A 23,843-nucleotide genomic window follows, 5' to 3' on the forward strand; every position below is an offset into this window, starting at 1 on the left:
CCTGAGTAAACAAAAACAAAATCCATAAGATTTTCACATGTATGAACAGACTCTGAAACCTGTTGTCTGTTTCTAAGGATTGGTGATGATGAACACTGACAGTTTAACTGTAATTCAATTTAGTTCTTACCTGGAGACCTCTAAGTGGCCTAGCCCTCTGAATGCCCTTGGAGCATCCCTTCCACACCCTAGCACAACCCTTCCCAAAAGCTCCTCCCCACTGCTCTCTACCCACACTCCTCCTCTCCCAAGCACCCTCTAACTGCCCCTTATTCCTCCTTCATCACAGAGCCCTTCATAACGCTGCTCCCCTTTCCCACACACCAACCCAGTCTCATACCCTCATCCACACAGACCCCCTCAATGCCACTACTCTCACACCATTCCCACACACCCACCTTCTTCTACCAGACACCCTCAACCCTCACATTTCCCTCGCACAAACAACTGCACAGCCACCTCCCACTCACACACTTCCTCTCCCAATTCCCTCCAGTCCCAAACGCCTGCTCTCCTATCTCCCACATTGTCTCCTCTCCCATTCCCCTGTCTCCCATACTCCCCACTGAACTATATTACACCTTAAAACACTTTTATTTCTCTCAATCAATTTTGTGTAACTTACATATTAATCCTCATTCCTCACCTGGTTCCCATCAAGAACATAATCATGTTTGATGGCATAGACCTTGGCCACAGAGAATGCAACAGCAAAACCAACAATTGCAATCGAGAAGGCATCACCAGCACTCTGTTGTAAGACACCCACATTGGGAGTGAGAGGACTCTGATAGCTGAAACAAATAGACAGCAATTCAAGCATTCATTGTTACACGCGATGTCCCTTATCACACACTGAAGCTTACTTAAACTCTGACAGCCTAAAGTTCTAGTTAGAAATGGAAGGAAGGAAATTACAGGCCAGTCTAACTTAGGTGGTCAGGAAGAATTTTGGGAAGTTATTAGAAAGAATTTTGAAAGACAGCATATGTCTACCTTTGGAGATTCACAGACTATCAGGCATAGTCAAGATGAATTTCCCAAAAGAAGGTCAGGTTTGATCAATATTTTTGAGGAACTAAGCTGGAGTATTGTTGAAGCTATTGCATTTGGTGTGGTCTACATGGACTTCAGCAAGGCTTTTGATTGGTCCCTCATGGCAGACTAGTCAAAAAATTAAGAACCCATGAGATGCAAAGCAAAGTGATACATTGGGGATACTAGCATTTATTATTTGAGGCACATTGTTTAAGAGCAGGGAGGTTATGGCAGAATTGTATAAAACACTTGTTAGGTCACAGCTACAGTACTGAGTGCAGTTCTGGAATCCATATTATAGGAGGGATGTGATAGCACTAGACAGGGTTCAGAGGAGATTTACCAGGATGTTGGTAACCCAGGATGCCCTGGGTTATGATGAGAGATTGGATAGATTGGGGTTTTTTTGTTAGAGCAGACGAGATTGAGAGGGGACATGATAGAGATGTATAAAATAATGAGGGACATAGATAGGATAGACAGGAAGAAACCTTTCCCCTTGATGGAGGGAACAATGACTAGGGGGCACGAATTTAAGGAAAGAGGCAAAATGTTTGGAGGAGATATGAGGAAAGTTTCTTCACCCAAAGGTGGGAATCTAGAACTCACTGCCTATGAAGGTGGTAGAGACAGAAACCCACACAATATTTAAGAAGTATTTAGATGTGTGCTTGCAATGCCAAGGCATACAAGTCTATGGAGCAACTGTTGGAAATTGGGATTAGAATAGTTAGGTGGTTGTTTTTGACTGGTGCAGACTTGTTAGGAGGAAGGGCCTTTTCCTGTGCTGTCATTCTCTGACTCTATGGTAGAGGGTTGTATTCTGTGAGTGGAAGTCTGTTTCCAGTGTGGTTCTGCAGGGCTCAGTGCTGACTCCTTGCTGCTTGTAGATAATGATTTGGACTTAAATGTAGGGGGTTTCATCAAGGAGTTCACAAATGACGCAAAAATTGCTGGGGTGGTTAATAGTGAGAAATACAGCTGTAAACTGCAAGGGGATATCAACAAATCGGTCAGGTGGACACAGCAGTGGCAAATGGAATTTGAGATGGCTAACAAGGCAAAAGAATGCACAAGGCCCTGGAAAGCACTGAGGATCAGAGGGACCTTGTGCATATCCACAATCACTGAAGGTAACAGGGAATGTAGATAAGGTGGTTCAAAAGCCATGTAGGATATTTGCCTTTTTAACAAAGGCATAGTACACAAGAGCAAGGAGGTAATGTTTGAACTGGTTGTTACAACTAGAATGCTGTGTGCAGTTCTGGTTACCACATTATAATGTGATGTAGGATGTGATTACTTTAGAGATTTTTGAAGATGCTGCGTGAGCTTTGTGGTGTGAAATACAATGAAGGATTGGAAAGGCTGGGCTTGCTTTCCTTGGAGAAGCAAAGGTTATGATGGAGCCTGATTGAGGTGTGTAAGATTTTGTGGGGTATTGATAGGATGATAGGGAAGCACTTATTCCATCAGTATAGGTGTCAATAACCAAGTGTTGTAGATTCAAGGTAAGAGAGGGTAAGAACATAAGATATAGGAGCAGAATTAGGCCATTTAGCCCATTGAGTCTGATCTACCATTTGATTGTGGCTGATACATTTCTCAACCCCATTCTCCTGCCTTCTCTCTGTAACACCCGATCCCGTTACTAATTAAGAACCGACTTATCTCTGTCTTAAATACACTCAATGACTTGGCTTCCATAGCTTTGTGCAGCAATGAGTTCCATAGATTAACCATTCTCTGGCTGAAGAAATTCCTCCTCACCTCAATCCTAAAGGGTCATCCCTTCAGTCTGAGGCTGTGCCCTCAGGTCCTAGTCTCTCCTACTGGTGGAAACATTTTTTCCACATCCACTTTATCCAGGCCTCTCAGTATTCTGTAAGTTTAATGAGATCCACCCTTTATCCTTCTATCAGGTGGCACAGTGGCTCAGTGGTTAGCACTGCTGCCTCACAGCGCCAGGGACCTGGGTTCAATTCCACCCTCAGACAGCTGTCTGTGTGGAGTTTGCATATTCTCCCTGTGTCTGTGTGGGTTTCCTCCTACAGTCCAATGATGTGCAGGTTAGGTGGATTGGCCATGAGAAATGTAGGGGTTACAGAGATGGGGTGGGATAGTCAGTGTGACTCAATGGGCCAAGTAGTTTGTTTCCACACTGTGGGGATTCTATGAAACTCCATTGAGTACAGACTCTTCACTTGAAAAGCCCTTCATCTGCAGGATTGTTCTTGTAAACCCCTCCAGTGCCTCTTGAACACCAGCATGTCCTTCCTTAGATACAGAGCCCAGTAGAAGGCTAATAAGAGAGTGAGAAGATTTTTTTTTATAACTGAGAGGGTTGTGGGAATCTGGAATATACTGTCCAAAGGGGTGGTTGAGTGAAAAACTTTTAATTCACTTGTGTTGTCAAAACCCGCCAAGATTATGGGCCAGAGGCTAGAAAATGGGATTCATGTTTTGAATTATTCTGGGATGTAGGTTTTACTGGCACTTAATGCCTATTCCTGGTTGTCTTGGAGAAGGTGGTGATGAGCAGTGTAGTCAGATCTTTATTGACCAGCATGGGCAAAATGGGCCAAACAACCTCCTTCTGTGCTGTCAACATTTGAGTCAATAGGTTACTCATGAGCTGTCTGCCCACAATGACAGCCTGTTTCCTAGGAAGACCAGAATTCACCTCAACAGGTTTGGAAGGTGTCAATCAAATACTGCAGCTGCCCAGAGATTGCCCTGGGTGGCAGAGAAGGAGAGAAAGAGAAGAAATCAGCCACTGACCAGGCTCAGTGAGAGAAATGAGGTAAATTAGGGTGGAAGGTAGCCTGGGCAGCACATGAACACTAGTATAGAGCAGTTGGACTGAATGGCCTGCTCTGTGAGGTTAATTCTATATAATGTTTGAGGTGAAGACCTGGAAAAAACCACAAAAGTCCGGAGTCTGAATGAGCATCTAGAAGGTCTGGATTCAGTTTGAGTTCTGACCATAGATGAGGAAGATGATGTTATAAACAAATCACTAACCCACTTGTTAAGTTTCCAATAATGTCAACATTGTATTTTTCATTGAAGTTGAATGCATACGAGACCCCTGTCGCGATTATTGTCTGCAAAGAAATGAGGAAAAGCAGACAAATCTACTTTACTCTTCTAATTTCATACATTTAATATCTGGTATACACTTAACAAATTACACGAACATACAAAATAGATGCAGAAGGAGACCATTCAGCTCCTCAATTGTGCATTAACTTTCAATAAGATCACCACTGATGCATTTATGTTTTGAAATAGAAAGAGACAGAGTATAGAGATGTACAGCACAGAAACTGACCCTCCAGTCCAACTCATCAATGCCAACCAAATATCCTTAACTGATCTAGTTCCCCTTGTCAGCATTTGGCCCACATCCCTCTGAACCCCTCCTATCCCTGTACTCATCCAGATGCCTTTTAAATGTTGTTATTGTACCAGCCTCCACCACCTCCTCTGGCAGTATAATGCTTTAGTCACCATGTAATGCTAGTAAGCCCTGTAGATTGGTATTGCAGGGAGAGTTGGTAACCAAAGGAGATCATTTCACAACCACATTCTAGCTGTGGACATCTTTTACAGCAGTCACCAAAGCACAGAAGAGACATAGATAGAGGTCAGAGATGAATCAACAGTGGAGATCAAAGGTTTTGTCAGCTATGATATCTATCCAATACTGCCAGGATCAACAGGTGTTTGATGCTAGCAAGACATTTCCACTGGAGATTACCGGTGAGCAGAACACGACCTGAATGCTTGGGAATTTGGTGATTTGAGTGTAATGCTTTTGAGGTGGGGAATATTTTTAATTCACCACCCACAGCATGTTTCCCTCTCTTCACTTTTAACAGTGCCAGAAACAATACAAAATTGCATCTGCTAGATCTACGGTAAGGGTGAAATACCACATCAGAAAATGTAGAGTGAACATTGCATACTGTATCAACACTGAATAATGTGAATACAATGTCAGTATTACCAGTCCCAAGCATTGTGAAATAACTGATTGTGGTTAACTAATATAATGATGATTTTTAATCATACAACTTATAAATTGGTTACAAATCCAAATAATTAACCCCATTCACGAGGAAACAGTGACACCTTTGCTTAAATCCTCTTGAGTCTCTTCTATTGCAAATTGAGTGGCTCTAACTCATTGTAACTTCAATGGGAATTGATTGCCTCCCTACTCACCATTGTAACCTCTGAGGCAACAGCGCAGAATGTAGAATAAGAGGATATAATACCAGGGATATTAGTAAAAATAAAAATGACTCAAAGGCAGAAACTTACAATATTCAATATAAATTCATTTATGGTAAAGATGGTTTCCAGGCCTGGGTATTAAAAGTATAATGTGAGAAAATTTATTGATTAATTAGTCATGATCCTACGAAAGCATTGAATTTAGGAATTGTCCTTCTGGATTAGGAATTGCCAATGTTATTCATGGGAAACGTGGAGAGATGAACTGGAGAATTATAAGCTGCTTTGTCCAATGTCTGTTCTGGGAAAGTTATTACAACCTGTAATAGGGACCAAGTGACTGAGTACTTTGGATGAATATGAACCAATAGGAGAGACAATATGGATTTGTAAACTTATTTGAATCTTCTGAGAAGGTTAAAAATGTGGACGTTAAGCCCATGCATTTATTTATAGAAAGTTCCAAAAGGTTCAAGAGGTTCCATTGCGAGACCAGTGGAGAAGGCTAGAACACAACAGGTAAAAGAGGAATGCTGGAGAGACTGAAGGTGTCACTGCAATATCAAAAGGACAAGTCAGTAATTAGGTGAAAAGATGGTCAACTAAAATGACACTGCATTGGATAAGGAATTGTTACGAAGGTGAGAGACAAAGAATAAGGAGAATGTATACAAATTGATTGAATGTTAATATACTAGGCTCTGTACTGTACTGCCAGCTTGTCACTATTTTTATAAATGAAGTAACAGGGAGCTTTATGACGTCAAAATAGACAGCAAAGAAAATAGTGTAGATGAGATCAGAAAGTTGCAAAGCAAAGTTGATAGAATCAGTGAGTGAGAAAAACCACGGCCACCCACTTTAGACACCAGAGAAATAGAACTTGGTCTTTTCTACATGGTGAGAAACTGGGAGCTGTGTCAGAACAGAAACCTTTAAAGGTCTATGTCCAGAAATTACTAAAAACCAGCAGACAAGTCGAAAGATCATTGAAAAAAAAACTAATGCAATCTCAAGGGACCTGGAATGCAAAGTTTCATTCTAGCTGTACCAAGTTCAGCTTGAACCCCCTGGAGTACAGCATTCAAGATTGGGCAGCAGAGCTCAAGAGAGTGTGCTGTACACATTCACCAAACTGATACTAGGATTAAAATCCTTACGTTATCAGAGAAGATTGCATCATGCTTGTACATCCTTGAGTATAAAGTTCAGGGATGGTTCAATTGAAACATTTAAGATGATTAAGGGATAATGTCATAAAACACCTCCTGGTGGAAAAGGTAGTGGAACTCTTATGAAAAAGCTGAGTGTCTGCTGAAAAGGGCAGTGGCTAGATTCTTTTTAAGCAAGAAAAATGAGGTTTGCACAACAACTAACGGGAAATAGAATTATGACAAAGGTCAGTCATGATCATATTGAATATGGAACAGGCTCAAAGGGGCTGAATGGCCTCTTCCTTTTCCCATGCTCCTACGGAAGTCAAAGGTCCCTTTCTCAATATTAGAAATGTGTATCGAGATTGAATGACCCCTACTTACCATTATAACTTCAATGGGAATAGGTACGGGCAGTTTTGACTTGAATCGATCATTTATTTCTTTCACAATAAATACAACGACCATGATGATAAGTGAAATGACGACATCTGGGACGTTTGTTTCAGTGATATGATTGATAATGTACTCCAGTGTCTAAGATAGTACAGAACACATACATTAATCATCATATTCATTACAGCATATATAATTTGTACTTATTGACTTACTCTTTGTTTAAATAAATACAAAGCAGCTAGTCTACATTTAGAGTATAAATAAGTATGAATGTGAATGTTAAGGATCAAGTGGGCAAGTTGCTGAAAATAGCGTTTTGTGTAGACTTACGTAAATCACAGAAAGTGGTCCGTTGAACCCCGGAACATTTAACTGCAGGACAAATTTGAGCTGAGAAATAAGGACATGAATGGCAGCAGCTGTGGTGAAGCCTGAGATCATCGGATCCGAAAGGTAAATGACAATGAAACCAACTTGCAGTAATCCAAGAACCAACTGGAAATGGGAAACATTCTTGGTGACTGTTAAGAATAGTTATCGTTGATATGAGTATTTTTTTCTCATACCTAGAAAAACGCAAACCTGAAAAATCCCAGCAAGCAGAGTAACAGATGAAGCAACCCAGACCTGTCTGTCTTCTAGACTCATATCAGCCGGAAATAGAGTACTATTCACTGCTGTATTACCATCAGCCACCAGTCTGTTCACCACTGTGCCCACCATCAAACTTAACACTGGAAAGGGACCTGATGACAACAAGAAATATTCAACGTAGGAGCATGTTTGACAAATTCACAGTTTCAATCATTCAATAATGAATAACTCTTGAGATTTGAAATTCTCACCGACTGATAAATGCTTTGACGTTCCTAGAATACAGTACGTCAAGACAGGGAAGAACGCTGAATATAAGCCATAGCCAGCAGGGACATTCACCAGCAGAGCAAAAGCCAGCCCTATAAAATACACGGAGAAATGTCATGGTAGCATTTTGGATATTACATCTGCATGATCATTAATAACACTTTTCCCATTAGAAATTTATGATTGCTTCTCAAAGACCTTTATTGTTGCTTAAATAGATTTTTACATTATATTGTAAAATTGGTCATGATTATAATTACTACTTTTGATCTTGTTTGTAATCGTAATGATCAATTCTTAAAAATGAGCAAGCCTGATGTAAAAATGCAATGAATCACTGAAACATTGACGTTTGGATGGATTTCAATTTCATAGAATAGAATCATAGAAACTCTACAGTGTGGAAACAGGCCCTTCAGCCCAACGAGTCCACATCGAACCTCAGAGCATCCCACCCAGAACCATCCTCCTATAACCCACTTAATCTACACCTCCCTGAACATTACGGGCAATTTAGCATGGCCAATCCATCTAGCCTGCACATCTTTGGACTGTGGGAGGAAACCAGAGCACCCAGAGGAAATCAAAGTCAAGTCATTTACTTTGATCCCAGTATTATTTAATTAATGTTGAAAAAGATACTTTTTTGAATCATTTCTTCTTGCACTCATCAGGACACTTCACAAGGAAACCAATTCAAGGGGAAAACCACCCTGCATACTCTGAGAGAAGAGTGCTGATTGTTTGGCAAAGGGGCTCTGATTGGTAAAGACTTTGCCCACTAATTCACTTATCCCACTAACAGAATGCTGACTAATAATAAATAGTAACTGACAAAGAAAAGAACAAAGAACAAAGAAAATTACAGCACAGGAACAGGCTCTTCGGCCCTCCAAGCCTGCGCCGATCCAGATCCTCTATCTAAACCTGTCACCTATTTTCCAAGGATCTGTGTCCATCTGCTCCCTGCCCATTCATGGATCTGTCTAGATATATCTTAAATGACGCTATCGTGCCCGCCTCTACCACCTCCACTGGCAACGCGTTCCAGGCACCAACCACCCTCTGCGTAACAAACTTTCCACACATATCTCCCTTAAACTTTTCCCCTCTTACCTTGAAATCGTGACCCCTAGTAATTGAGTCCCCCACTCTGGGAAAAAGCTTCTTGCTATCCACCCTGTCTATACCTCTCATGATTTTGTAGACCTCAATCAGGTCCCCCCTCAACCTCCGTCTTTCTAATGTAAATAATCCTAATCTATTCAACCTGTCTTCATAGGTAGCGCCCTCCATACCAGGCAACATCCTGGTGAACCCCCTCTGCACCCTCTCCAAAGCTTCCACATCCTTTTGGTAATGTGGCGACCAGAACTGTATGCAATATTCCAAATGTGGTTGAACCAAAGTCCTATACAACTGTAACATGACCTGCCAACTCTTGTACTCAATACCCCGTCCGATGAATGAAAGCATGCCGTATGCTTTCTTGACCACTCTATCGACCTGCATTGCCAACTTCAGGGTACAATGGACGTGAACACCCAGATCTCTGTGCATCAATTTTCACCAGGGCTTTTCCATTTACCATATAGTTCGCTCTTGAATTGGATCTTCCAAAATGCATCACCTCGCATTTGCCTGAATTGAGCTCCATCTGTCATTTATCTGCCCAACTCTCCAGTATATCTATATTCTGCTGCATTCTCCGACAGTCCCCTTCACTATCTGCTACTCCACCAATCTTAGTGTCATCTGAAAATTTGCTAATCAGACCATCTGTACCTTCCTCCAGATCATTTATGTATATCACAAACAACAGTGGTCTCAACATGGATCCCTGTGGAACACCACTGGTCACAGTTCTCCATTTTGAGAAACTCCCTTCCACTACAACTCTCTGTCTCCGGTTGCCCAGCCAGTTTTCTATCCATCTAGCTAGTACACCCCGGATTCCATGTGACTTTACTTTCTCCGTCAGCCTACCATAGGGAACCTTATCAAACGCCTTACTGAAGTCCATGTATATGACATCAACAGCCCTTCCCTCATCTATCGACTTTGTCACTTCCTCAAAGAATTCTGTCAAGTTGGTAAGACATGACCTTCCCTGCACAAAACCATGTTGCCTGTCACTAATAAGCCCATTTTCTTCCAAATGTAAATAGATCCTATCCCTCAGTATCTTCTCCAGCAGCTTCCCCACCACTGATGTCAGGCTCACTGGTCTATAATTACCTGGATTATCCTTGCTACTTAAACTTAAACTTAAACAAGGGGACAACATTAGCAATTCTCCAGTCCTCCAGGACCTCACCAGTGCTCAAGAATGCTGCAAAGATCTGTTAAGGCTATTTCCTCTCTCGCTTTCCTCAGTAATCTGGGATAGATCCCATCCAGACCTGGGGACTTGTCCACCAAAATATGTCTTTTTTTCATAAATACTCAATACTCACATTCTGTACTACCAAACTACTATTTATTATTTAAGTAATGAAAGTCTAGGAACAGTAGAAGCCCAAAGAGATTTTGGGTTGAATTTTTGTAGAGGAGGCAGGAAGGTTGAGTCAGGAAACTTCCTGACCCAGCAAACCTGTCTCCTCTTAAAAAGCTCCCAACTATTGTCCCTTTGTTTTACGGAAGCGGCAGGAGCAGTCAGGACATGAAGAATGGAACTGGGACCTGGGAAATGGAGTCAGGACACGGGGGAATTGAGTCAGAGGATGGAGTCATGCATAAGCAATGGGGTCAGGAACTTGATGCTAGAGCTAGGGTCTAGAGGATGGAGTTGAAAATCAGGCTGTTAAACAGGGATTAGTTCATTTTAGATCTGGTAATGTGTAGTGAAGCAAGGTGAACAAATTATCTCAGTGTAGAGGATGCCCTCAGTAACAACGACCATAACAAGGAAGTATCTAGAATTCAGCTTGTGAGTAAAAAACTCAGGCCAGAAACAACTGTGATAAACATAAGGAAAGATCATTCCAAAGGAATGAGGGTACCGTTGGTAGGAATGGACTGGGAAAGTAGTTTATCAAAGAAGGTAATTAATAAACAATCACAGAGGTTTAAGAAAATAGGTCATAGAGCACAGGGAGCAAGAAGGATTCTAGGAAAGGGTCGAACCAGGGAAGTTATGAATTGTATCAAATTGAAAGAAGAAACACATAAAGTGGCAAAGATTAATGCTAAAGCAGAGGATTGGGAACATTTCAAAAACCACCAAAAACACAAGAAAATAGCAAGTAAAATTAAAAATGGGACAATAAACGTTTCCATGAATATATAAAAAGGAATAGAGAGGTCAAAGTGAACATGGGCCCTTTAGAAAATGAGGCTGGGGAAATAATAATATGGAGCCATTAAAAGATAGAGGAACTGAATAAATAATTTGCATTAGTACTAGAAGGCGATAATAACATTCCAAAATTACTAAATAATCAAGGGCATAAATGGAGAAGGAAAAATAAATACAATATCTAAGACTAGAGAAAAAGTGCTAGCAAAACTGATGGGGAAGGGCCAATACATCTCCTGGATCTGATGGGATGCATCCTAGGATTTTAAAGGAAGTAACTACAGGGATAGTGGATGCGCTGGTCCTAATCTTCCAGGAATCCTTGGATTCTAGAAAAAGTCCCAGAGGATTGGAAAATTGCCCATGTAACACCCTTATTCAAAAAGGGGAGACCGAAAGCAGATAAATGTAGGCCAGTTTGTTTAACATCTATCATGGAAAAATGTTAGACTCTGCCATAAAGGATGTAATAGGAAAGCATTTAGAAATACATAATCTAATCAAGCAGAATCAACATGGTATTATGAATGGAACATCATGGCTGACAAATTTATTACTTTCTTTGAGGAGTTAACAAGCAGGATAGATAAAGGGGAGGCAGTAGATGTCATATATTTGGATTTTTAGAAGGCATTTGATAAGGTACCATACATTAGGCTACTTAATAAGATAATAGCCCATGCTGTTTGGGTAGTATAGTAGCATTAATAGAGAATTGGCTAACTCATAGAAGATACAGTTGAGATAAGGGGAAGGATTTTCAGAATGGCAACTACAGTGATTGTAATGAAGTCAGGATCAGCCGGGTGAATTCATAGAAGATGAGTTCCCTGATTGAGGCAATTAATCTGGTCCAATCAGGGAGCCCTGGCTGACAGATCAGAACAGGAGTGTCAGACATCCTATTCACTCCAACAGCTGGCTCTGAGGGAGCTGGATCAGTGTCAAGGACTCTCCAAATATATACAAAGGGTGTCATGGTGATAGGATACTGGCCTCTGTGGAGTTATTTCAGCAGCCTGTAACAAATGGAGTGTCACAGGAATCAGCGCCGGGGCCACAATTATTTATAATGTATCTTACTGACTTGGATGAGGAAAATGAATACACTTTTGGCAAGTTTATGGATGACACAAAAATAGGTGGGAAGGTAAATGGTGGCACAAAGAGTCTGCAGAAGGATATAGACAAGTTAAGTGAGTAGACAAAAACTTGGTAGATATAATATAATGTGAGAAAATGTGGAGTTATGTCCATTCGCAGGAAGAATAGAGGAACTGTATATTAATTCAATGGAGAAAGACTGCAGCTACAGAACAGAGGTATTTGGGAATCCTCCTGTGTGAATCACAAGAGCTAGCATACAAAATCAACAGGTAATAGGATGGCAAGTGGAATGTTGGCCTTTATTTCAAATAGAATGGGGTATAAAAGTAGGGAGATTTTTGCTAAAACTATACAAGGCACTAGTCAAACAGAAGCTGAAATACAGTGAATGGTGCCTTATCTAAGGACAGATATACTGGTAGTGGAGATAGTCTAGAGAAGGTTCACTTAGCTGGAGGAACTGTCTTATGAGGAGGAGTTGAGTAGATTGGGATGAGGTGAGCGAAACTGGTCAAGTCACAGGGAGGAAACATTTAGGGAACAGTGATCATTATATCATAAGGTTTAGGATGTTGGTGGAAAAGGACATTGAACAATCCAAAGTAAGAGTAATCAACTGGGGGAGAACTGACCTCAATGAAGCAAGAATAGAGTCAAGTTGGATGGACTGGAGCCAAAGGCTAGTGAGGAAAACTGTTGCTGAAGAATGAGCTACACTCAAAGAAGAGATCATTTGGATACAGTTAAGATGTACTGACTCAAAATGGAAAAGTAAATCCATAGATGAAAAAGGTTAGAGGTTAAAAAAGTGGTGCTAATAAAAATGTGCTTATAACAGGCACTGGGTAGAAACAATAAGTGAGGACTGGGCTGAACACATAATGCTCAGAAGGAAGTGAGGAAACAAGAGAAACAAAGTCTGAAGATTGGGAGTTTTAGAAATCAACAAGCAATGACCAAAAATGTTTATAAAAAAGGGAAAATTAAGTACATGAGAGAAAAATAGTCAGGACCATAAGAATGCATTTGTAGAGTTTTTGCTCTTGTTAGAGTTGTAAGCATTTTTACAAAACTATAAAACTTTGAAGGGCTGATAAAGTCAACATTGGTCCCTTAGAGGCAGAAACAGATTAAATGATCACGGGGGAAACAAGTGTTTTGGAAAATTTGAAGGACTAAAAGTCAACAAACCACAAGGACTGTACAGCCTACATCCTAGAGTTCCAAAAGAGTGAGCTGGAGAGGCAGTGGATGTATTGGTTACAGTGGTCCAAAATGCCCTAAACTCTGGAATGGTGGCAGGAGATAGAAAGTTAGTAAATGTAACTTTGCCATTCAGCAAGGAGGGAGAGATAAAACAGAGAATTGCAGACCAGTTAGTCTGATGTCAGTCATCAGGAAAAATGCTATGAAAGGTTAATGGGGTCAGATTTGGGTTGATGGTTGAGATTTCCATTTGATAGAACTGAACTTGTGTTGTGATTGGCTTGATAAGTTTGTGTTTGAATTAATGGGGTTAGGTTTTAGTAAATTTGGACTGGGGCTTGTTGGGAATGGGTTTAGAGTATATGGAGGTGGGGTGGTGTTGGTGGATGTAGGTTTGATGAGGGTGGTGGTCCTGTTGATGGGGGTGAGGTTATGGTTGATGGGGTTGGGGGTAGATTTGATGGGATTGAGGTGGGTTGATTTAGAGCAGGAGTGTAGTCCATGGGGTTAAGGGTGTGGTTGGTGTTAAAGATTAATTTGATGGGCCTAGGGATATGGTAGATGGGGTTGGAGTTTGATTGATGGGGGTGGTGCAGGTTTGATAGGGGTGGGAGTGTGATTCATAGGGATATTTGGGGGTTTGATGAGTGTGATGGTCCAGTTAATGTGGTTAGGGGTGTGATCGATGAGGATGGTCGTGTGGTTGATGGGCGTGGGTTTGATGGGATTGATGGTCCAGTTAATGAGGTGGGGATGCAGGTGATGGCTTGGGTATTGGTTTGATGGGAATGGGGGTGGGTTGATAGGGTTGGGGGCGAGTTTGATAGAGGTGAGTGTGGGTTGATGGGGTTGGTAGTCCAGTTGATGGGGGTGGAGTACTGTTGATTGTCTTGTGTTTGAAGTCAGTGTGGTGACGATGAACCAATGGGAATGGTTTAAAGTGAATGAGGTCATACTGGGGGGCTGCTTCTCATGTCAGTCTAGGTGCAGGTTTAGGTCAAAGTACTTGTACTGTAAAATTCACAGAATGGGGCAAAATTCTACTTGTTTATTTTAGCACATGCCATTTACAAACAGCCAAAGCTGCAAGGAAGACAAGGAGTCAGTAAAGACAAACGCTGTCCTACATTTTTGTCACATCTTAACTCCATCTGCACACCTCCTCCATATTGCTCATACACTTCCCTGACAAAAAGCAATCAATCTCAATGCTGAGATTTTAAACCATCCTCCACCCTCGACAGGCTTTCCAGAAGCAGATTCCAGATTCTCAGTCCCCGTTCTGTGAAGAGATGCTTCCTGACATTACCCCTGACTAACCATCCTGGCTCTCGTTTTACAGTTCTCATTTTACAATTCATTTTATAATTCTGCTCACTTGTTCTAAGAAGATGAGGAATTCCATAAACCACCCAATTTACATATCATGCAGTCAACATAAGCGTTCTAACTGAACCGTTGTTGACAAGGCTATTGATGCATGAACGACAAATATATGGGTTCATTAAGTTCTTTTACCATGGTAAAACATTGCGAGTTACTCCACACAACATGACACCAAACCACATATTTTAAAAGGTAGTAGGAACTGCAGATGCTGGAGAATCTGAGATAACAAGGTGTAGAGCTGGATGAACACAGCAGGCCAAGCAGCATCAGAGGAGCAGGAAGGCTGACGTTTCGGGCTGAGACCCTTGCCTCCAAGTTAATAGTAATTGTCTTTTCCCTAGGATAGGGGATTTCAAGACTAGTGTGCACATTTTTAAGGTGAGAGGAGAGAGATTTAAAAAAGCCATGAGAGGCAAATATTTTACACAGAGGGTGCTTCATGTGTTGAATGAACTTTATGATGAAGTAGTGGATGCGATATAATTACAATGTTTAAAGGTCATTTGGACAAGTACATGAATAGGAAAGTTTTGTAGAGATATGGGCCAGGAGCAGGCAGGTGGAAACAAAAACAGAAGTTGCTTAAATCCAAATAAACATCGTTTCCTGCACTGCCATCAATAAAGCTCAACAGGTCTGGCAGCATCTGTGAAGAAAAGATCAGAGTTAACGTTTCGAGTCTGGTGACCCTTCCTCAGAACTGGGAACCCTTCCTCAGAACCAAATTTCTGAGGAAGTATCACCAAACCCGAAATGTTAACTCTCATCTTTTCTTCACAGATGCTGCCAGACCTGCTAAGCTTTTCAAGCAACTTATGTTTTTGTTCCTGATTTACAGCATCCGCAGTTCTTTTGGTTTTTATTTAGCAGCAGATGGGACTAGTTTAGTTTGGGATTATGTTTGGCATGGACTCATTGAACCAAAGGGTCTGTTTCTGTGCTGTATGACTCTATGGCTATGACTAATGCCTCAGAATGTTGAAGAGCTGGAGGAGGTAACAGAGACAGGGAGGGGAAACACCATGAAGTGGTTTAAATTTAATTTTAAACTTTAAGGTTGAAACGTTGGTGGAACAGAAGACAATGCATGTCAGTGAACACAGAGGTGTGTGGGACTTGGAGCAAGTTAAGATATGAGCAGCTGCATTTCAGATTCAGGTTCAGGTTTACAGAGGGTAGAATGTGGGACCCCGACCAGGAGTCAAAGCTGGGACTGTTTTCACTGGAGTGTAGGAGCTTGAGAAGCAACCTGATAGATGTTTATAAAATAATGAGGGGTATAAATAGAGTTAATGGTCCTGACGAAGGGTTTCGGCCTGAAACATTGACTTGCAACAGAAAAGGGTTTCAGCAGTAAATGAGCTGAAACATGGCAGAGTCACATGAGAGCTAGAAACAGGTGGTTCTGATGATGCAGAGATTATTGGTTGGTAGTTCAGCTTAGGGTCAGCTAACATGCCAAGGTTATGAACGGTCTCAGGTAGAGGTCTGGGAGGAGGTACTGAGTCAGTGGCAAGGGAACAGAGCTTGTGGCAGGGACTCAGGTAATGACTCTGTTCTTATAAATATTTTGTTCAGAAAACAAATCGTGGTGTCCTCCAATATTGGAGGCAGGATAAGCAGAGGCACTGCAACGCGCTCACTCATTATACACTCACACCCATCTTCACAATGACAACAACTGCCTCCCCCCCGTGCTATGTTTTTTCCATGAACAACCCTAATTATAGGCTGGTTAAAGCAAACTCAGCAAGTTTCATATCAGGTCAACTTTATGAGTGTCATCCATTGTTTGCTGTTTTTGCATAAGACAAGATGATCTTTGAAACTTTGATATTGCAGAGATAAGGCAAAGAACAATTTCTGCATCCTCGAAGGTCATTGATAATCAGTTTATGATGGAACTAAAACCAGTAAAATGTTGACAGGAACTTTAACCCCTTACCATCAGCTTTCCAATTTAGCTGTAAATACGGAATTTTTAGGGTTAATTTCTCTAACATTGCATGCAAATATTTTTTTCACTTGACTGTGACATGTGGGGCTGATTTGCCCCTGTAGTACCTTGTAAGACACTCACAAGTCCAGTGCTAACACCAGACACAAGATCACTAGGAAGCCATTCTTTCACATTATAACCTGGCAGCCAAGATGCGATGGGAAGGAATGTGTAAAAAACCTTCTTTGCCTTTGCAGTTGAACATCTGGAAGAGAGACAACCTCTTAGATAAGAAATAAATTGTGTCATGTTACTTTGCATATGGTCAGTGACATAATTAAAACCAATTCTAATCCTGTCAGTTCTGCGGAAGGGTGACTGGACTCAAAAGTTTAACCCTACTTTTCTCTCTGCAGATACTGACAGACCTGCTGAATTTTTCCAGCATGTTCTGTTTTTGTTTCTAATCCTGTCAGGCTCATTTTCAGATTCCACATCCTGAAAGAGCTTTGTGACAATTCTTCAGTTAATCCTCATTACCAGGCACAGTGTTCCCTGTTAATAATGACATTGCAGCAGTTGCCTCTTTTAAAGTTTGAGTAAAGAATGGGATGAGCATTGAAAAACTAATTTCCTACTCCATTTCTGAAACGAAACAGGGGTTTTGAACCTCATTCACCAAATCAGTGTCTCCTACAACTAAAGTTCTAATTGCCAGGACTTAACATGCAATCTCCAGGACAATACAGTGAAAAAGAAAGGAGTTCCTCAGGGTCATATCCTAGGCCCAACCATCTTTAGCTGCTTCATCAATGACCTTCCCACCACCATAAGGGCAGAAGTGGAGATGTTCACTGATGATTGCAAAAATGTTCAGAACCATTCGCAATTCTTCAGATGCTGAAGTAGTCCTTGTCTAAAATGCAACAAGAACTGAACAATATCTAGTTTTAGGCTAAGTGGCAACATATTACACAAAGCGCCAGGCAATGACCATATCCACGAAGCAAGAATCCAACTGCTCCTCATGATATACAATGGCATTGCCATCACTGAATCATCCATTATAAACAACTTTTGGGTTAGCATTGACAAGAAACTGAACTGAACTAGTTACATAAATATTGTAGCCTGCAAGGGTGCTTATGGATTGTAGTGTAAATGCTGGCTTGTCTGGGGAATGAAATTTTCTTTGATTGGCTGGTAAATGAACGTCACCATTAGAATGGAATGCCATGGGACTAATGGTAATAATGTTCCATTTGGGACCTGATTGACTTCACTCAGGGAAGGTAGGTCTACATGTGTCCCAACCTGGGGCTGGATGAGAGCTCTTACAAGCTGTAATTAAAACTCTCCATCACTGCGGAGTTCTTCACCTCTTTCTGTATTCCTTATAAACTAATTGATAGAGAATGATTGCCAGTTGATTGACAAAGCTTGTTCTTTTCTCAATTAACAACTTCTGTGTTCTTGTCTCAGTATTTTAGGGTTACCTGGTAATGATATGGCATTGGGTAGATCCCTATGTAGAACAATACAATTAATTCACATCACTTACCTAAAATAAATCCTGATATTGTCCCAGGTTGTCTTGTGGTATCTCTCCACTTGCTGGTGGTCTTCTTTAAAGCTGACTTCAGAGTAGGCTGGTCGAGCCACAATGTAATGCTGGTTCCCAGAAAGCATGTTGACCTGTGACCTGTAACCTGTGACAGAATCTGATCTGGACAAGAGCCCCGTTTACCACCTCCAGGTTACTTACTGAAAAGCAAGGTACCGGCTGAGAGAACAGCTTAACAACAGATAAAAAAAAATTACTCCTATTAACAAGAAGTCAAGAAGTATTAATCATTACCTTCCAAATGAATTTTATAACTGTGAAATATATTTAGTGATCTTTTTTAAAAGTGTATCAGTCCAAAGGGTTAAACATGAGGTTAGACTTCAGAAAGATGAGGGTAATGAGTGAAGAGTTGAGAGTTGGAGAGGGTAATGATTTGGAGAGAGTAGTGAACTGGAGAAAGTTAGGAGTTGGGGAGGGTAGTGAGTTGAGGGTAGGGAATTGGACAGAATAGCGAGTTGAAGGGAGTAGTGAGTTGGAGATGGTAGTGACTTGGAGAGGATAGTGAATTGGAGAGAGCACCAAGTTGGACAGTACAGTGAACTGGAAAGAATAACAAGTTGGAGAGGATAGCAAGTTAGAGAGGGCAGGGAGTTGGAGACAGTGGTGACTTATAGTGAGTTGGAGATTAGCAAGTTGAGGAGCGTAGCAAGTTATAGCAAATTGGTGTCAAGAATTGGAGAGAGTACCAAGTTATAGCAAGTTGGAGGAGTAGTGAGTTATCATAAGTTGGAGAGCATAGCAAGTTATAGAAAATAATGAGGTTGGAGAGAGTAATGAGTTATAGCGAGTTGGAGAGGGTACAGAGTTGGAGAAAGTATCCAATGTAGTAAGTTGGTGAGTGTGGTGAGTTGGAGAAAATAGTGCGTTGTGAATAGCGAGTTGGATAGAGTAGAAAGTTACAGCAATTTGGGGAGAGTTGCGAGTTGAAGAGGGTAAGGTGTTGGAGAGAGTCATGAATTGGTGAGTGTAGTGAGTTGGAGAGATACTGTATTTCAAAAAGTAGCGAGTGGGGAGTGTAGTACTTTGTAATGAATTGGAGAGAATAGCAGGGTAGTTAGTTGTAGAGGGTAAGGAATTAGACAGAGTAGTGAGTTGGAAAGACTAGCAAGCTGGAGAAAGTAATGAGTTGAAAACAGCAGTGAGTTTGAAAGGGTAGGGAATTTGAGAGAGTAGGGTGTTGGAGAGGGTAGTGAGTTGGAGAGGGTAGTGAGTTATTTTTTATTCACTCATGGGACATGTGTGTGGCTGGCTGGCTCAAGTTGCCCTTGAGAAGGTGGTGATTAGATGCCTTCTTGAATTGCTTCAGTCCATGTGATGTAGGTTGACTCACAATACCCTAAGCAAGAAAATTCCAGGACTTTGACCGAGCAACAGTGAAGGAGCAGCGGTATATTTCCAAGTCAGGACAGTGGGTGGCTTGGTGAGGAATTTGCATGAGGTGGCATTCCCATGTATCTGCTGCCCTTGTCCTTCTAGATGGAAGTAGTCATGGGTTTGGAAGGTGCTCCCTGAGGATCCTTGGTGAATTTCTGCAATGCATCTTGTAGATTATACACACTGCTGATAGTGAGTGTCAGTGGTGGAGGGAGAGAATGTTTATGGATGTGATACTAATCAAGCAGGGTGCTTTCTCTAGGGTGGCGTCAAACTTCTTGAATGTTGTTGGAGCTGCACTCATCCAGGCAAGTGGGGAGTATTCCATTACATTCCTGACTTGTGCCTTGTAGATAGTGGACAGGCTTTGAAGAGTCGGAAGGTAAGTTATTCGCTGCAGTATTTCTAGCCTCTGACCCACTCTTGTAGCCACTGTGTTAATGTGGTGTGTCCAGTTGAGTTTCTGGTCAATGGTAACCCCAGGATGCTGACAGTTGGTGATTCAGTGATGGTAAAACCATTGAATGTCAATGGGTGGTAGTTAGATTGTCTCTTATTGGAGATGATCATAGCCTGGCATTTGTGTGGTACGAATGTTACTTGTCACTTCTCAGCCCAAGCCTGAATATTGTCCATATCTTGTTGCATTTGAACATGGACTGCTTCGGTATCTGAGTCATCACAATAGTTCTGAACATTGTGCAATCATCAGCGAATATCTCCATTTCTGACCTTTTGATGGAGGGAAGGTCACTGATGAAGCAGTTGAAGATGGTTGGGCCTAGGACACTATCCTGAAGAACTCCTGCAGAGATGTTCTGAAGCTGAGATGACTGACTTCCAACAACCATGACCATCTTCCTATGTGTCAGGTATGACTCCAACCACCACTGAGCGGCACGGTGGCTCAGTGGTTAGCACTGCTGCCTCACAGCACTAGGGACCTGGGTTCAATTCCCCCTAGGGTGACTGTCTGTGTGGAGTTTGCACATTCTCCCCGTGTCTGCATGGGTTTCCTCCGGGTGCTCCGGTTTCCTCCCACAGTCCAAAGATGCGCAGGTTAGGTGGATTGGCCATGCTAAATTGCCCATAGTGTTCAGGGATGTTTGGGTTAGATGTGGGAAAATGCAAGGGTAGGGGAATGGGTCTGGGTGGGATGCTATTCAGAGCGATGGTGTGGACTTGTTGGGCTGAATGGCCTGTTTGTTTAAAAAAAAGGCGGCATGGTGGCTCAGTGGTTAGCACTGCTGCCTCACAGCGCCAGGGATCTGGGTTCGATTCCAGCCTCGGGCAACTGTCTTTGTGGAGTTTGCACATTCTCCCTGTGTCTGCGTGGGTTTCCTCCGGGTGCTCCGGTTTCCTCCCACAGTCCAAAGATGTGCAGGTTAGGTGGATTGGCCATGCTAAATGGCCCGTAGTGTTCAGGGAGGTGTAGATTAGGTGGGTTATAGGGGGATGGGTCTGGGTGCGATGCTCTGAGGTTCGGTGTGGACTTGTTGGGCTGAAGGGCCTGTTTCCACACTGTGGGGATTCTATGAAATAACCAGAGAGTTTGCCCCCGATACCCTTTGATTCCAGTTTTGCTAGGGCTTCTTGATGCCACACTCGGTCAAATGTAGCCTTGATATCAAGGGCTGTCACCGAACTCTGGAATTCAGCTTTTTTGTCCCAGTTTCAACCAAGGCTGTAATGAGGTCAGGAGCTGAGTGGCCATGGTGAAATCCAAACTGGGCGTCACTGAGCAGATTATTGCTGAGCAGGTGCTGTTTGATAGCACTGTTGATGACTCCTTCCTTCAACTTATTGATGATCGAGAGTAGACTGATGGGGCAGTAATTGTCTGGGTTGGATTTGTCCTGCTTTTTGTGTGCAGAACATACCTGGGCAATTTTTCACATTGTAGGTCAATGCCAGTGTGGTAACTGTACTGGGAAGAGCTTGGCTAGAGTAGCAGAAAGTGCTGGAGCACAAGTCCTCAGTACAATTGCTGAAATGTTGTTAGGTCCCATAGCCTTTGCAGTGCTTCCAACCATTTCTTGATATCATGTGGAGTGAATGGAATTGGCCGAAGACTTGTATCTATGGTGCTGGAGTCCACTGGAGGAGGCCGAGATGGATGATCCACTCAGTACTTCTGGGATTGCTACAAATGCTTCAGCCTTATTTTTTGCATTGATGTGTTGGGCTCGTCCATCATTGAGAATGAGGTTGTTAGTTAAGCCTCCTCCTCCAATGAGTTGTTTAATTGTCCACCACCATTCATGCATGGATCTGGCAGGACAGCAGAACATTGGAGTTGGAGAGAAAACGAGTTGGAAAGTGTAGCGAGCTATAGAAAGTAGTGAGCGGGACAGTATATAGCGTCGGAGAAAATAATGGGCTGGAGAATGCAGTGAGTTGGAGGTTGTAGTGAGTTATGACAAGCTGAATAGACAGTGAGTTGGAAAGAGTACTGAGTTGGAGAAAGTAGTGAGCTGGAGAGGATAAAGAATTGGAGAGGATAGCGTGCTGGAAAGATTAGTGAGTTGGAGAAGGTAGCAAGTTGGTGAGGGTAATGAGTTGGAGAGGGTAGTGAGTTAGAAAGACTGGTGAATTGGAAACAGTAATGAGTTAGAGTCTATGGTGAGTTGCTTAGACTAGAAAGTCGGAAAGAGTAGCAAGTTGGAGAGAGTAGCGAGTTGAATAAGATAGCAAGTTGAATAAGGCAAGGAGTTGGAGAGAGTAGCAAGTTAGTGCAGAATAACAAGTTATAGCTGGTTGGAGACCGTAGCAATTTGGAAGAGAGTAGCGAGTTAGAGCAGGTTGTCAGTCAGAGAAAGTCGTGACCTATAGCAAGTTGGAGAGAGTACTGAATTGGAGGTATTAGTGAGTTGGAGACAGTAACGAGTTATTGCAAGTTGGAGAGTGTAGTGAGTTGGGAGAGAAAAATGAGTTATAGCAGGTTAGAGCAAGTTGCAAGTTAGAACATAATAAGAACATAAGAACTAGGAGCAGGAGTAGGCCGTCCGGCCCTTTGAGCCTGCTCCGCCATTCAATAAGATCATGGTTGATCTTTTCGTGGACTCAGATCCACTTACCCGTGTTCTCAGCGTATCCCTTAATTCCTTTATTGTTCAAAAAAATATCTACCTTATCTTTAAAAACGTTTACTGAAGTAGCGTCAACTAATTCACTGGGCAAGGAATTCCATAGATTAACAACCCTCTGGGTGAAGAAGTTCCTTCTCAATTCAGTCCTAAATCTGCTCCCTCTAATCTTGAGGCTATGCCCTCTTGTCCTAGCTTCACCTGCCAGTGGAAACATCCTATCTACTTCTATCTTATCTATTCCCTTCATAACTTTATATGTTTCTATAAGAGCCCCTCTCAATCTTCTGAATTCCAATGAATATAATCCCAATCTACTCAGTCTCTCCTCATAAGCAAACCCCCTCAACTCCAGAATCAACCTAGTGAACCTCCTTTGCACCCCCTCCAGTGCCAGTACATCCTTTCTTAAGTAAGGAGACCAAAACTGGACACAGTACTCCAGGTGTGGCCTCACCAGCATGTTGTACAGCTGCAACATAACCTCTCTGCTTTTAATCTCAATCCCTTTAGCAAGAAGCAAGTTGGAGAAGGTCGGGAATTGGAGAGAGTAGGTAGTTGGAGAGTGTAGTGAGTTAGAGTCAGTCGGAGAGAATAGTTGGAAATAATACTGAATTGGACACTATGATGAGTTGGTTAAAGTAGCAAATGTGATGGAGAGTGTAGCATGTTGGATAGGGTAGGGAGTTAGACAGAGAAGCAAGTTGGAGAGAATAGCAAGTTAGAAAGAGTAGCGACATATAGCAGGTTTGAGAGAACTGTGATTTGGGAAGAGTTCAGAGTTGGAGATTTATAACTATTTGGGAAGAGTAGTGAATTTGAGAGAGTAGCGATTTACAGTGAGTTAGAGACAGTAGCAAGTTATTGCAAGTTGGACAGGGTAACAAAGTTTGAGAGAGTAGAGATTTATAACTATTTGGGAAGGGTAGCGAGTTGGAGAGACTAGCAACTTTTAGCAATTTGGAGAGGGTGGTCAGTTGGAGAGAGTAGCAAATCGGAGACAGTAGGGTGTTGGAGAGAGTAGTGAGCGGGAGAGTGTAGTGATTTGGACAGTGTCGTGTGTTGAAGAGTGTAGTAAGTTGGATAGGGTAGCGAATTGGAGAGAGTAGCAAGTTGGAGA

The 23,843-nt window shown here is 42.0% G+C and overlaps 1 protein-coding gene across 1 annotated transcript in view; it reads right to left on the reverse strand.

Moving 5' to 3' along the window:
* The window catches only part of LOC109923835 (chloride anion exchanger-like), a 61,122-nt gene that overhangs the window by 32,430 nt on the left and 4,849 nt on the right, over positions 1-23,843 (reverse strand). The window contains exons 2-9 of the mRNA XM_048610265.1: positions 18,198-18,400; positions 16,762-16,901; positions 7,679-7,789; positions 7,416-7,579; positions 7,164-7,328; positions 6,819-6,971; positions 4,063-4,145; positions 647-794 (exon numbers count right to left, since the gene is read on the reverse strand). Of these exons, the coding sequence (XP_048466222.1) occupies positions 647-794; positions 4,063-4,145; positions 6,819-6,971; positions 7,164-7,328; positions 7,416-7,579; positions 7,679-7,789; positions 16,762-16,901; positions 18,198-18,325 (1,092 nt within the window). The 5' untranslated portion in view covers positions 18,326-18,400. The remainder of the gene's footprint in view (positions 1-646; positions 795-4,062; positions 4,146-6,818; positions 6,972-7,163; positions 7,329-7,415; positions 7,580-7,678; positions 7,790-16,761; positions 16,902-18,197; positions 18,401-23,843) is intronic.

This window comes from Rhincodon typus, chromosome 22 (genome assembly GCF_021869965.1).
Source record: "Rhincodon typus isolate 14 chromosome 22, sRhiTyp1.1, whole genome shotgun sequence".
Lineage (NCBI taxonomy): Eukaryota > Metazoa > Chordata > Chondrichthyes > Orectolobiformes > Rhincodontidae > Rhincodon > Rhincodon typus.